Source organism: Thunnus thynnus, chromosome 2, assembly GCF_963924715.1.
Source record: "Thunnus thynnus chromosome 2, fThuThy2.1, whole genome shotgun sequence".
Classification (NCBI taxonomy): domain Eukaryota; kingdom Metazoa; phylum Chordata; class Actinopteri; order Scombriformes; family Scombridae; genus Thunnus; species Thunnus thynnus.
The window spans coordinates 22506824-22523072 of NC_089518.1; the positions used below are offsets into that span (position 1 = coordinate 22506824).

Genomic DNA, 16249 nt, shown 5'->3' on the forward strand with positions numbered 1-16249 from the left:
AGACAGTACCTTGCCAGTACCTTGGCCCTTATCTTTGTCAGTTCTGCCATCTGCAGACCGCTAAACACCAATCTATGGGGATTACAGGCTGCTATTTTAAAACTTTGTAGGAAACAGTTTATCTAGACTTTGGTCAAAACAGTTACTTCTCTCCTGTTTTTATAAAAAGAATACAATTTGCTGTATTTGCTGTAACATTTGAAAATGTATCATTTTCAGTAATGCATAATTTGAACATGCCAGGAGAAACAAATGAATTCTTGTATCTTCTCAAAGTAAATATGTCATTGTATCACATTTTTCAATGTAAAACCCCTTGTGTATGTGTATCAGTCATGTATAATATGCAACAGACTCAGAAACAAGTTCAAAATAATCAATAGGATGATAAGCACAGGGACGATGAGCTAGTTTTCTGACTTGTACTGTTTTTCTTTATGCCGCTGTTACAGTGTAAGAAAACTTTTATAAGGGTGAATCTTAATATTCTGAGAAGCATAAACAGCCGCAGAGTCAGACCTCATTCTGTCATAGTCTGACTAAAGACCGAAGACAACCGCGTGTCCATTTCACCACAGTTCTTTGAAAGCCCCAGAAACTTTGCTCACCTTTTTGTGCGAGGTGTCCGTAAACAAGTAGATTTTGGCGAGCGCTCCTGACAGTTTTATTGTCGCCATGAATCAAATTCAACAGATACAACAGCCTTGTAGCTTTGTAAATTTACATTTAGTGCAGTGAACCCACCCTTTTGTTTGGTGTGAAAGATAATGTCTCAGGAGAGTTTAAGACAAACCACCTCCAGTATTAAGCAAGCAAATTATTTTATCACTGAACTCACAAAATACATCACATGATATATGAACTTTGGAGAAAAGATGTTGAATCTTCGATAGTGTAGCCCGTCCACTAGCCTCTAGCTTCATCCGCAGTGAAACATATATGAAGTTCAACCTTGCAGTGAACTCACAGACGATATTGAGTTGCTCTCTGTGTTCGCCTGCTATGTTAAATTTATGTCCCGAGTATACACACATAGATAAGCTTTGAGTTAATACTGAGCTCAGGGCTTTTATCTCATCTACACCGATAGCTCACTTAATTCAAAGAATTTGGAAGAATTTAAAAACATTCACCTCTAGACCTGACCAATCTTTAGAAGGATTCCCCATAGAGCTTATGCTCACACTCTCCTCCTTCTATGCTAGCTGTAATTATCTGCATGACACCACACACACACACACACACACACACACACACACAACACCTCCCCTCTTGCTCCTTCTCTCTCTTTCTCTGTCCCTCCCTTGGTCTCACACTATATTGGCCCCAGGCAATGCTCAGCTACTTTGTAAGCCAGGGCATCCTCACCATCACAAACCCTGACTTCTCTCCCCCGTTCTCCCTTTCTTTCCGCTGCTTTATTTCTCTCCGCGCAGTGGCTGGAGGCTAAAAGTCTCCGGCTGGTTCGTCAGTCACATATCCCATCCATTCCTTCCCCGGGCCAGGCCTATGGCTATGAGGAGGACACCCTGGGTGTGCTCCACAAGCAACAGCCTCCACCCAGGGACACAACCCTGGGGCCAGCCTACTACAATCCACTGCTGGTAAGGATGAATGCACACACACACACACACACATACATGCGCATACACTCATGTTGAAGTTTGAATGTACATCCATCAGAGAATGTGAAGTGTTCATTTGTGCACGCATGTGTGCTTTCATTAGTCTGTGCGAGTGTGTGTCTGAGTGTACTTACTCTGCCCGTGAGGCGAGGTCCATTAGTGTTAGGCAGATCTAATGCACCACTGAAACCCCCCTCCCCACCCACCCCACCTTCCCCCCACATTCTGTTGGCCCAAAACCCATTTCCATAGCTAATGAATGCAGCTCCACTTTAAAAAAGCCACAGCGCACCAATGCTCATCCATTTTACATGCCAACAAAGAGAGCCATTAGTAATTATTCTTCAAGCTATATTACAATATTCACTTAAAATAATGCACACGCCTGCTGGTCTGGCTCTCAATTAAGTCATTTTTCATCTGTTAATGACCAGAGGAAGTCAACAGCGTCCTTGAGTGTTGGCCGAGGTTGTGTCAACACACTCGCGCAGGCACAGAGGCGCGCTGTGATTTAGGGCTATCAGCAGTGCATCCATCCACAGCTCTTTTTTTCCCGTCTCAACTTCTGTTGCTCTCCCTTTGAAAGTTCAGCCTCCGTTTCTGTCTGTCTGCTCCCTTCTGTCTCTGTGTCTGACACACTCGTTGCGTTAAACTCAAACACTTCCCTTCGCTCCAACTGAGTTCAAAAGTGCAGAGAGGCGGAATTAAGTGGTTGTCTGAGGACGTAACTTCAAAGTGGCCGTGGCAACCTTTGAATGATAAGACATCAGACGGAAATGAAAGCAGAATAACTTTGTTTTCTGTCTGAATGTTATTGAGAAAAACAAAAACATCTTAATTGGTTTTATCCAGCCACCATACATTTATGTTTCAAGTCTGTATTGACCTAACAATTACTTTGCAGCATAGACTGATACTTACAACTTAGTACACATAATTAGAAACAGAGTGGTGGAGTAGTGATATCATTGGCCAGACATATCACAGATATATTGGTATAGTCATATATGTTGGCTGATATGTGAAAATGACATAATGCAGTACAAAGCACTTTTAATTATTTAGAAACATGACCATGAGATAGTTTGCTAGTTCAGACTCTGTAATATGAGATTTTAGAAAGTGAAAACTGAAAGGCTAACAATACAGCACTCTCTGACTGGCCAATCAAAGAGCTAACTGTTAGTTATGACAGATCATAGAAGTGGAGACAACAGCAGCAACTCCCTCACCAAAGCCTATTCAAGAAACTATGTATTTAATTTTTTATGCATTTATTAGAGAGGTGGTAGCATATAGATGACAGGAAATGAGAGGAGAGAGAGCTATATATAAGTCCATATTTGTGCAGTTCTGCTTTTACTCAGTATGTGTAAATTATATGTAATTATAATGTATAATTATAATATGCATGCCAGAAGCGCTGACTCTGAATTTCAAAGAGAAAGCAGGCACAGATAGGTGACAGATTCGACTTACTTTGTTTAAGTAAGGTGTTAAGCCACCACAAGCTGACAGAACAGCTACAAGTCTCTGGAAACCTACTGACGTGAACACTATTCTTCCAAAAGATATTCCCTCATTTGGTGCTTTGATGATGGTGGAGGAGCATCTTTATTTATTATATTTCCTCACTTATATATTCATGTTTTTCTTCAAATTTGCCACCTGTCTGTATATCTTGTTAGTCACAAAGCTTTTTTTTTAATCAACAGACTTTGTCGCAGAGTCTAAAATGAATAATAATTTCATTTTTATCTGTAAAACACTGTGCAATACTGGCCCTGGAAATCAAGTACTGGTCAGTCTCTACACAGAATTTGTCCTGAGATGGAAATGGATATGTGGTCATGATTGTCCTTCCAACTGGACCTGAATGAGATTCAGACCCATGCTGTGCTGTGTATATGTTTGTGGAAAGCACACCAGCAATTTCAGCCTGCGGGATCCTGCCCACACAGGACCCTACAACCAAAAACTTTTATTTCTGGTTGACTTTTTTAAATTCTCATTTAAATAATAAATAAGCTGTCATTCCCTTCTATCAAAGCTGAATAAATATGTTTATAGCCACTAGCTGTGTTTATGTTTTGCCTTTAAAAGCTCTCCTTGACATAAATAGGCACTTTGTGCCTCTGAACTCAATGCCAGCCGTGATACCATCACAGTACTTGTATGTGTCTGCATGCAATGTAGAACAGTAATGTTTTTCTTTTTAACTTCAAGCATCTGAACATCCTTGTTTCCTATCTCTCTTTCTCAAAACTGGATTGGTGGATCACAGGGGATAGAACCTTAGATCTTGGCCTACAGTCACTGCTGAAGTTGAGATAAGGAGACAGGCCCCACATGGAGTTTGAAACTTTTTGAGACTCTCTGCCAGTTCTCCCAAAACCTGTCTCACAGAGTAGAAACAGACAGCTGGCGCAAGCAAAAAGTTAGAAAAGAGACAGAAGAACTTTAGATACTTTGAATTTTGATTCAATAAGTTTTTTCCTTACATGTCTGTTTCATTTTAGCACAGGTGTTTTCAAATTTGACAGACAAGGAGTGTCAGGAACATGAATTTAAGTAATTTGGGAACCACACTGTTAAGTGGAAGCCCACTGTGAAAATCTACTAACTTTACTAGTCTTATTGATGTAAAACTTGACCTGTGTCTTAAGGATGATTTGTGTAAGAATCCAAAACCCTGTGGTCTTGTTTTATTTATTTTTCTTTCTATTCAGTTCATTTGCAATCATTGGCATCTCCCACATAGTATCTTTAAAATGTGTTTGGCTATAGCTGGCCAGCTCATTTCAAGACGTAGCTTCCCCTAGTTGTTAAGCTGCAGAATGGACCATTCCTATCTGAAAAGCCAGAGGCAAAGGAAATCAGGCAGTAAAAGAGAGAGAGATAAGCAAAGACGGAGGGTCTCCCCTAGATCTCTGACATACTCTGGCATTTGGCTGAACTTCACATTTCATTCAGCCCCAACTTCATGAGCTCTGGCTGGAAGAGAAACCACTTTAGTGTGAATGAGTCAATGCTATTTTCTCCTTCTTTGTTCATCCATTTATCCTCTTGTTATCTTGCTCTCTCCCTCTTCCTTCCTCATCTTCTTTCTCTCATTCTTTCTCCATGGCCAATCCTTTCTTTCACCGACTCCTCACCTCCGCTCTTGGTGTCTGTCTCTTCCCTCTCTTACTCTTTCTCTATCTCTAGTTAGAGAGGAGTTCTGCACAGAAGTATAAAGGTGTCCACTTTGGCAACATGACAGAGAGGAGAGATGTGGTGACTGTGAAGGAGGGACCAGGTCCAGGACAATACTACAATGAGATGTGAGTATCATGTATTTAGAACCACTGGCATAATGAACAAACAACAACATTGCTCATCCTGGCATAACAGTGGCCTGAGAACATGTTAAAGCAATTCACATTTTGGGAAATACACTCATTCGCTCTCTTGCTAAGAGGTAGATGAGACGTTTGCTACCTCGCTCAGCTGGGAAAGTGGTATTGATCTTCTCATGTAACTCTCGTCAAGAAAGCAAATAAGCATTTTTCCCAAACATCTGAACTATTACTCGAAAACTCTCACTTTCAGTTTTAAGATTTTTAAAATTAATATTAATCTTTTTAAAATTAATATTTCTCTGTTTTGTCTCTATTTATAAAAAATATAAATATATATAATATATAAATAAATAAACAATGACGGCTGATGTAGTACAGTATTTTATTACTATTAAAGTAATCAAAAGGCAGTTATGACATCACTGGCGACTGCAGAAATGGAGGGTTTAATTGAGGTGAACTCAGGTGAACTGGGTTTGAAGCGATATTTCATCATCATCAGAACATTTTAAATATTTAAAAAGTGTAGTAAAATAAACTGCCACATGCCAATTTAGTAAGTTCTGATGATCTGTGGTCACATCATGCACTTTGAATTTGTAAAATATAGACAACAAAAGCAAAATGTATATGTAATATATCTGTTTGGGAATGATGTTGGGGAAATCTCTCTAAACAAGTATGTAGCATCATCTTTGATGTTGAGATATTGATGGATATCTATTGATGCATGTGTTTGCAAAACCCTCACAAATTCACATTTTGAAGCAGGAACAAAGAGCCAAACAGTTGGTTTGATTAGATACTCTAGGGCATCAAATCTAAGAAGTTCACTGCTCTTGAGGCCTAAGGCTGGAGATATATACTTTTAAACTTTACTTTATGTTCATATAAACAACCAGCTGTGTTGTGAACGTAATTACTCACATACTTGCCTATGTACTTTGTGTGTTACTGGATGATTCCACTAGAGGGCACACCAGAGCACTAAAGGTATAAAAAGAACTTTTGGATTTGCATGATGTAAAATCCGCCAAAAAACTCTATTTGTCGCTGTGCAGCGGCAATGACACATTTCACAGATGCGGGTAATTGCGGATTTGGTCTATTAATTTGTTGTCAAAACTTTACGCCATTGTTGTTGCTGCTTTGGTGCCTACTGACCCCTGACCCTGTCAAGTCCCCATACTGCCCCTACACTGCCCCCACCATTCATGTGTGTATTGCATCTTGCGGACACGAGGACGTGCACAACCAACGTTCCAAACGGACGCAGAATACGTAAGGTGTACAGATGTACTACGAGTTGGGCGGTGCTTGGTTTTGGCTTGACAGTTAAACAGTACACTAAAATATGTAACAGAATCTTGATTCATATTTGATCAGCACTGCTCTCTTTCATAGTTTCATCTGAGTTTCACGAGCCGCCCGCGTTGCGCTGGACGGACCTCATTTGCATAAAGTTGAGGTTGAGTCATGGTTATGCAAATTCAGATACTCCTGCTCTCTATAGAAAATGAATGGGATCCGTCGATTTGACATCTGTCAACGGATCCAGTGTGTCTGCACCATTACAGAAATGTGTTTTGAACAGAGAAGCGGTTCCACCAAAGGGAAATATTGCTTTAATCCTCCAGCCAGGGCATTACATTTGACATTTCTTACATGGTGATTCTATTGATTGCTATGGTGGATGGGCCTTATTAAGCACCTCTAGATTGGTGGGCACACACCCAGCTCTGCTATTCATAAAGGAATTGACTGAGCAATAGAAGCAAAGGTCTACATGTGAGAAATAATTCACACAAAGGCAGGCAGACATTCACCTTTCCACACAAACATGTCTGTAATACAATCTGATTTTTGATTGAGTTAAAACTGCTGTCTTTAATCCCCTTACAGTTGCTTGCAAACCTGTTATTTCAGTCTCATCTTCTTTTCTCCCCTTCACTCCTCCCTCTCTTGTTCATTCTAACTCTCTTTCGTCCTCTACTCCCATCTGTCTTTGCTTTGTTTATCTCTTTCTATTTACTTTTCCATTTACTCATCTCTCTTCCAATCTCTCAATATATTGTATCTTCCCATTCCTCCTTCTTTCGTCTTCTTTGCTTTGTATGTCTTTAAAAAACACTGCTTTCTTTTTTTTTATTTTTATCTCTTCTGCTTGTTCTGTGTCTCTGTTGTCATTGTCATTGTCTCTGTCCGCCTCAGAGTCCCAGAAACACACTATGTGAATGTGAACCTTCAAAAAGAGCAGAATGGCAGAGCTGAGCTTATCATCCCTCGTTACCATGAACTGGTGCCCAAGCAAGAGGAAAAGAAGGCAAGTATGTGTTTGTGCTTGCGGGTGTTTGTGTCCATGTGGAGCTATGTATGCTAGGTTTGTGTAAATGAGAACTAAAAGAGATAAGATCTCCACAGGGCTGAGATTCAGTATCAAGCTCTACTCAGTAGGGAACATATGGGCTTTGCTTGGTCCCTGCATCAAACTGCACTCCATCTCATCTACGTAATTAAGGAGGTTTGCGTGTGTGTGTGAGATTACCAAACTATGCAGCGGGCCTTTTAAAGTGAGCCTATGTAAATTTTGTTGAACAGCGGCCATTATGGCCACAAGTGAAAATTACATGACAGTGGTAAACAAAACATAGTGTACTGGCAGCATTACAGGAGGAGAAGAGTCATAAAGTCAGCAACTGACTCACTAATGTCCGTTATACAACTATCTATCTAAAGATAGCTAACATCAATTATCCTTAGCCATCATATGCTAGTGGACAACGTAAAGTTGTAGCAGAAAAAACCCTGAGTGTATTGAATTGATTAAGGGTGAATTTTATTGGCTTACTGTTTTTGTAGGAAAAGTTTAATGTTTGTTTTTCCCTCTTTCAAAAGTTGCACAGTCTTGCATTAATAATCAAGGAGGCAGGTCAGCTCAAATTCCTGTTCATGTAATTTATTTGGACAGCCCATCCAAAATATTTTCTTCTCTAAAAACTAAAAAAAATAGCTTAGTAAGTTGTATATTGAAATTTTTCACTTTATTAATCTTGGGGTATTGGATCGTAAGAGTATAGAAATTTACCTTATTAGCAGTTCACACAGGAGACCCTGTATCATATAAAGATCCCTACAGTTGTAAAACAATTGTAAAAACAATAATCTTAGAGTATTTCATTGTGTGAAAGTCATAATAACCACATTATGAATAAATTAGACTTAGTGCACTACTTCTCCCAGTGCAGTTACTGAAGCCTTTAACCTTTAACACTTTTATACACATTTAACATAATTTATAATGTTGTTGTAATCACTTCAAAGTACAAATGAGCTTGCAATGCCTTGACATGTTTCAGGAGTTTTAAATGCTTAAGAAGGGACTACATTTCTTTAGCAGTTAAACAGCTTGTCCACATTCTTCACAGCACTTTGATTTAGATGAATTCTTAACACAATAGGACTTTGAATACTGCAGATTGAGAATGAGTCATAATAGAGCACCGTGACTTACAGTGAGAAGAGAGTCAAACTAAGTGCTTTGGATTTAGTCTGGATTTATTCAAGTGCAGTTGATTAGAAATGAAATAATTCAACCCCCCTCCCTCTCTGATTATGGTTTGTCAGTTTTTCAATTCACCCTTAGAGGGCAGTAGAACATAAGCTTTAACCACAGCCTGCCAACCACACATACGTGCACAAACACACACACACATTGATACATTGGAACCGGTTGAGTGGAGGGGAGTTACTCACCTGCATATGAACTTGAGTGTGCTGGCAGAATAATACTTTGTGATGGGCGCCCTGGTGGCCTGACGGTTAAGGCTCCTACCACATAACCACAACGGCCACGGTTTGACTCCTGGCCGTGGGACCCGTGTTGCATGTCATACCCCCTGCTCTCTCCCTAGCTTGTTGCCTCTACACTGTCTGTCAAATAAAGGCATGAAGCCTGAAAAAAAAGAATAACATTTACCCCCTCCTCACTCTCTCCCTAGTTTCCTGTCTCTACACTGTCTGTCAAATAAAGGCAAACAGCCTGAAAAAAAAAAAAAAACTTACCCCCGTCTCTCTCTCCCCAGCTTCCTGTCTCTACACTGTCTGTCAAATAAAGGCAAAAAGCCTGAAAATAATAATAATAAAAAAAAATAGTACTTTGTGATGCCTTATTTCACTGGTCGGTGGGGTAGAGTGGGTGAGGCAGAGTCTGAAAAACGTGGGACTGAATTTGTGGAGAGTGAGGTGAATGTATCCCAGATGTTTAAGACTTGCACCTATGCCTTTCTCTCCTTTTGTCCTCTCTTTCCTTGAACATCTTGCTCTGCCAACTATCTTTTAGATTTTAGCTTATTTATTTGTTCACTTGGTTGTTTGTTAACTGCTGTTAGGTTCAGATAGAAGTACTACCACATTAAGCATCTCAATACAATGCACAGTTTATTATACATTAGACATTTTGGAGTGATTTATTGAGAGACAGACTCACTAAGAATGTTATCCTTTCAATAATTTATCCTGTGACTTTGAACAACTTTGCCCTCTGTGTGAGTGTTTGTGTGTGTGTGAGTGCACCATGCTGTATTTGGACCCCCTACCATGATGGCTGCGCCTCCATCCGTCATCATTAGTACCTGACACCTCAACTCACATGTATTCCCACATACACAAACACACACACACACACACACACATACAGTGACCAGATGGGTCATTACCCGCAGTGGGGACACTCAGGACAAACACCTTTACTTCCTAGAGATCAGCAGACAGTCTGGCTCAAATGGCTTGGGGCTGCTGGTGTCCCATAGAGTTTGAGAGTCTATGTGTAGGATTTTCCCATTAAATAGACATTCTGACATGGCAAGGGCAACGACTGAGCAAACCACTTTAAGAAGCCATTACTGTGTGTATTTCTGCAATCAAAAGAAAATAACAGTTGGGATTGTACCACTGTAATGCTTGATATTATAGTGTAAATATGAAGTTCACTTGTCAGCTCATCTTAAAAATGTTGTGAATTCCATGCTAACATAATCATGGATGATGTTGTTATGTTTGCACCACTTGTTATTTTTAGGAATGGGGAGGCAACACCACCGCCAAAGGGGAAATAGAGGGGAGAAAAACTTAGCACTACTGCTTAACACTGGATCTTAGATTTTCTACCTTAAAAATCTACAAACGAATGTCAAATAAGTTCAGTTAAATGTGTCATAATTATACTTTATTTGCATTTTGCAATGATGGGGTGAACTCAACCAATCCTGGAGATCTGCTGTGTCCTCATGGCTGATGGAAAGAAAATATCTGACCTATTCAGGAATTTTTTTGATGTGTCCAAGAGTTGTTTTAAAAGGGTACTCCCATGATTTAGTATTACACTTCTGTAAAGTTGAGGGACTAGCGAGATACAGATTTAGAAAAGAATTATCAAAAATAATATTTTGACTTGAAGTCCAAAAATGCTGGATCTTACGCTTCCCACAATCCAACTAGATAGCTCTTTCATTGGACCTTCCCTGCTTGGTTAATTACCCACATCTTTCAAACTCCACAGTCTTAGTTTGTAACACAGGCTTTCTGTTAAAAATAGTTGGGATGCAAGCCCAAGTCAATTTATTTAATTTAAGAAAGCTCCCTCCACAACCGTCGAATATATTAAACAACAGCTTTAACAGACTGAGTCATACTCGCCATGACAAGTAGACTCGGTGGAGTGCCCATTTAGGAATTCCAAAGACTGTCTCTTTCTAGCCACAGAGTGACTCTGTAGCTCAAAATTTTCTGAATGGCAAAGAAAAGGTGCACAGGCTAAAGATGTCGAGAGATATTGGCCTCAGATGTCACAAAAAAGGTGTGTTCTTGCTCTATGTGTCAAGCATGTTTACTCCAGCGAACATTTTACCCTGCAAAAAGCATTCCCAGTAACAGCTTTACTTATATATATATATGTCAGTATGTGAGATATCATATTCTGAGGACAAGAAACTATGTTCATGAATAAAAATTGAGCTGTCGTAAGGCACAGGGAGGACATATTGTGCTGAAATTCACCACTGTTCCCTTTAAGATTATGTAACTGCTAACAATCTCCACAGAAATCCATGTTGTTTAACTGCACACTCTGGCCCAACAAGCCAGTGGGTTTACCACAAATAAAAAAATTTCCTGGCTCTGCACTAGGGAGTTTGGAAATGTATGTTTGTTTCCTCACCTCTCACTCTCAGCATCTCTATTAGTGTGAGGTGTTGTTAGCTGGTATGCTAGTTACTGTAATTACTGCACTGAAATGGTGCAGTAGTCTTGAGTTGACGTGTTTGTTTCCAGACTATGAAAAGAGCAAATGTGCACACGTATAGAGTCTCTCTTCCTGTCTGTCTATCTTTTCTTCAGCACAGATGACTTCAGTGGAGAATAAAGACGTAAAAAGGCTTTCAGAGCTCTTTACCTGCGTGTTTTCAACAGCACCTTAGTCATTTTCTTTTACATTGCAGCACATTTCCCTCATCACTTAGTTCCCTCTAATAGTCTTTTCCTGTGTGCTTTTCATTTACCTCAAGAGCAGGTAAGAAATTCATCATTTGGACTCAAAACAACTCCTCTCCTTTTCCTATAATTGACACAATTGAATGAATACTGATATTACCAGAGCACTTCCCATCCCAGTACAACTATTACCTTGTATTTACCCTTCTCTCTGTCTCTCTGTTTCCCATCAGGGAGTTCCTGGTCCAGGCCAGTATGACATCAGAGGTCAATTTGAAAAGCCTATGAAGTCCAGTCGCAACATGCAGAATGTCACTTGCTCCTTCCTCTCTCAGACTGAGGTACAGTGCAAACAAAAAAGTTAACAGTGGAGCCATTCACCGCTCTGCATGAAGCCTTCCGAGTACATTTTTAGATGAATCAGGTTTGTATTGTACAGAGCAGGTTCTCTCTTGAGCAAATTTAGAGCTGCCTTTGTCCAACACTGGCTACGTTTACATGGACCCTAATATTCCACTAATAATCAGAATAATAGCCCAGTCAGAATAAAAATGCCTTATGTAACCAACTCAATTGGAAGAGACAGGCCCGATCTAACCTGATCAGAAGGAATTTTCAATCAGGTCGAGAGGGGTTGTGTAAACCTTTGATAATCTGTTCAATAGGAAAATATTAGCGCCTAATAACCATGTAAACACTAAATCCGATTGTTTCTCTCTGGTTGGAATAAACATGTTCTTTCTGCACATGTTTGACCCACATGGGGATAACATTAGGTGACGTGACAGTAGAGAGAGAGAGTGTGTGTGAAGTTAGCAGCTGTGAACGTAGCAGTGCAGTGTGTTTACAGTTTAGGTTATTTGTCAGTGAATAAATGCTGCAACTTCTCAAGACCGAAGCCAAGTTCCCATGTCCTGCTTGCCACCTGCTGATTAAAGTGAAGGAGGTGAGCTCAGAAGTTAACAGCAATGGGTTAGCCTAACCTGACCACTTCACTTAAGGTGGACTGACTTATGGTGGACCAGTTATTCTCATTCTAGTGACAATCTCAGCTACTCCTAAATAGGAGAGATGTCTAGCTGCTGAGTCTTGCTAAGCCCCCCCCCCTCCGTTGTGGGGCTGACGGTGGCTGGTAGGAACATTTTGACATATCACCCTGATGTATTCATCACTTTTGCACATGTCACACAGCTGTTCTGATTAAATGTGTCAGCGCATGTAAATACCAGAATGTATTAGATTACATCCCATGTAAACAGTTGACTCGAAATCTTCAATTGAAGAATTATTTCAATTGTGAAAAAAAGTGTGCTTGTAACTGCAGCTACCGTCTGTTTCAATTTTCTCTCTTTTAGTTTTTGCCTTTTTATTGCACTGATTTGATATTTGTGTTCATCCCACAGCCTTTGACTCCAGAACTACAGCAATTGCTTGTATGCTGTTTGTAATAATTTTTTTTTTTGCCACACGAGTTCAAATTGGATGATAATCACTCAAAGTTCATACTATAAAATGTGATAAAAAACAAAGTTTGAGTCAAACATGACATTAGAACTCCTTCTCTGTATGTTATGTGTTGCTAGTAGATGTCATAATACTGTAGCAGTTTTACACATACGATTCGTACCATCAGAAATCCTGTTGTAATTAAATAAAATCATCTATATGCAAATATAACCTACATAAAAAGAAATAAACATTAGCATTTATTATTATTTATGTATTTTTCTATTTGGATATGTGGACAATACTGGCTGAAAAGGGAACCTCATATTGTTAATGTGGCTAGGCTTATTGTTTAAAATGAATTGATTTTAGGCCGCTTGGGAGAAGTGCACCAAGGTGTAAACACCACATTGACATATTATCATTTAATAAAGTTGATATGGTTAACTTAGATAGGCAATTAGTTGCCTATTCAGCAGACATGAAGCAACATTAGCGTTCATTTTGACGCATGCTGGACACTTGACAAATGTAAGGCCAATATTTACCCTTTTTAGCTTTGTTTTTGGTCACCACCAGCTCCTGGGTGAAATACCTGACTCTTTAGCTGCTAATTGCTCCACTATGTTCACCAGCTGCTTGCTAATTTTGACTGTCTGCCATTTGCAGGTGAATTTTAGAGTTTTTCTGCTGTAAATAGCTGCCTGCTGTTGCTGGAAATTAGGCTGATTAGAGCACTGACAGTAAACCAAACAGTAAAAGTATAGCTGCAGTTAGCTATCCATGAGCAACTACAGCTGCTGACTTAAGAGTGTGGTTATGCATCTGGGAAACAAGTGTTAATATAAGTGGTTATGATCAGCTGTGCTTTCGATTACACTAACACAACCTTAATAATTTTCTTTTTCCTTCCCTTTGCCTTCCCATGGAGGCCCTGCTGTAGCTCCAGGTCAGCTGATAGAATACCATTCAGCTTGACAGAGTATAAAACTAATTTAACATTTTTCCCTTGTACATTTACAATAATATTACAGATCAGGCTTGATTCTGCCCGTGGGATGAGATCATCATGCACAAATATCGATTTAACTGGCTAAGATAAACAAATTTAAATCCATAAATTTAGGAGCATTACTCTACATAATGGCCTATACACAGAGAAAACAATCAGACCACATTGAAAAGATTTCTCAGACGTAATCTGGGAGACAAATATATTCAATTTACAATTTCTCAAAGGAGACTGGATTTCAATATGGAATATTTAAGATTAAGTTACAGATCCAAGACACTGAGCCGGGCTTTGCTTCTTTAATTGATGTGCTGGGAGTGGAGGGTTTCTTTAGATGGGGGTGAAGATGAGTTTATTAAGAGGCTCACAGGAGCCAAGATGAAGGAAGTGAAAATGTGTAGTTTGATGTCTCAGGAATAGCTGAACTCCTCTGTGGCACTGCCCCACAGATTCACTCCTGTGAAACTCTCTGACTGATATTTTAATTATCACTGTGACACACACACACAGTCATACATAATGTGAGAGTGTATGCTCACGCACACACAGAGACACAGGAAACTCAGACATACACGTGTGCGAATTTCATCTGCAGACAGATATAGACATGAGACAGACAGGTTTGCAAGTACTGTTAACATGCATGCAAATTAGCCTTTTTTCACACATGCACTAACTTACACACACACACTTACACACACACACACACACACACACACACACACACAATCACAGTTCCCTGAAATTACCTTAATCACGTCAGAAACATAAAACATTTTGCTAGTTTCCTGCCGAGAACGCCTGATGCAAGATTGTGGATTTCATTTGATCTGTGTGTGTGTGTGTGTGTGTGTGCGCATATGCATGTATGCGTGTGTGTCATAGTTTGCTCTGACCTAATTTCTCTGGCCACATGCTGTGTTAGTGCGTCGACCCTGTGATGTCGTCACCGACACCCACCGAGGAACGTCAGTGAGTGTGTGTATGTGTGTGCGTGTGTGTGTGCGCGTGTGTCACAAGTCATCTCCAATGCAGAACTAAGAACGACAGTTTCCTTAGATCTTCGTCTCCCTGTGAGTCCGGTTCCATCTGACACTGTTATCCTGCAGAGGGATGGAGAGGAAACGAGGGAAGGAGGGAGTGAAGGAAGGAGGGAGGGAGGGAATTGAAGATAAGAGGACCAGCTGGAATCTTCCAGTTCTTTCCTCTCCTCCTCCCTTTGACTTCCCAATTTCCCAATATCAAAGCATCAATCCGACATTTTGTAAAAAAAAAAAAATCCCCTTGCCCTCGCTCCTCCACTAATCCTTATTTTCCTTTTTGTTCCCTCCTTTTCATTTCTCCATTAGCTCTGAATTTGAATTATTTTCTTCCTTCCTAAGCTTACAGGCCTCCTCTGTTTCCTTCAGTTAGTGTTCTATTTTTTTTTCTTTGGTTTTCATTTCCTTGCCCCTCTCCTTATTTGTGGCAATTATTTTATTCTATCCTTGCCCATTCCCATCTTTGTTCATCCCTGAGTCCCTTTTATCCCTGAAGGCCATCTTCTGTTTTGGTGCTTTATAGAATTTTACATAAAAACACACAAAGAACAACTGTACTGTACTGTAATTTGGGAGAAAAGCAACATTAAAAGCACTAATATATTTTTTAAATCATGTACTTTGAAAGCACCATACATACATTTTTTAATTGTCATTTATAAATGACAACACTGAATGAGCCTATGTGTATCCTAATGTCCACAAAGCCCATTCAGAATTGAAAGACACTGCATCTTTAAAGTGGCTATAATCAGTATTTTGACATTAACAATAGATCACATGATTACTTAGATGCAAAGTGGGTCGCTAGTAATGACAAACCCACAGAAGGTTATCAAAGACTCTGTATTTCCCCTGAGCTCTGAGGAGCTTTATAGTGCCTTTCAGGTCATTGTTTTGGTTTTCTGGTGACCTAGAGGTTAAACTGTGGGTTTGACTGCACTGTTGGGTAAACATTATTATTATATAGTATATTATATATGAGATTATTCCCATTTGTTTGGTGCCAGAAGGGACATTAGGGCACTTATGCTACACTTACACTGGCCTCGTTTATCCACATTAACAGACATTTTGTCTCTGGTAGGCCCCCATACAGAGACACCTTGCATTGATAACGTGTTGGCTCAGGGCATAATCTTCAAAAGTATTCCTTTTGGCATGTCTTATCATATGTGTCTGGAAATGGAACAACAGGAAGCATAACAAAAAAATCCACCTTCAAAATAGATCCAGCATCTATGTGATGTATCAACAAAGCTCAGTCAGTCAGTTTGAGAGAAAAAAAAAAAGTGCCCA

At 39.7% G+C, this 16249-nt stretch overlaps 1 protein-coding gene across 6 annotated transcripts in view; it reads left to right on the forward strand.

The window, feature by feature from the left end:
• stpg2 (sperm-tail PG-rich repeat containing 2) overlaps nucleotides 1-16249 on the forward strand; it is a 61841-nt gene that overhangs the window by 1991 nt on the left and 43601 nt on the right. For all 6 annotated transcript variants that reach the window (XR_010931520.1, XM_067611310.1, XM_067611317.1 and 3 more), the window contains exons 4-7: nucleotides 1437-1604; nucleotides 4833-4948; nucleotides 7178-7293; nucleotides 11690-11793. Coding sequence is in view for 5 of the 6 variants with exons in the window: in XM_067611310.1 (XP_067467411.1) it covers nucleotides 1437-1604; nucleotides 4833-4948; nucleotides 7178-7293; nucleotides 11690-11793 (504 nt within the window). In the remaining variant the exon portion in view is untranslated. The remainder of the gene's footprint in view (nucleotides 1-1436; nucleotides 1605-4832; nucleotides 4949-7177; nucleotides 7294-11689; nucleotides 11794-16249) is intronic.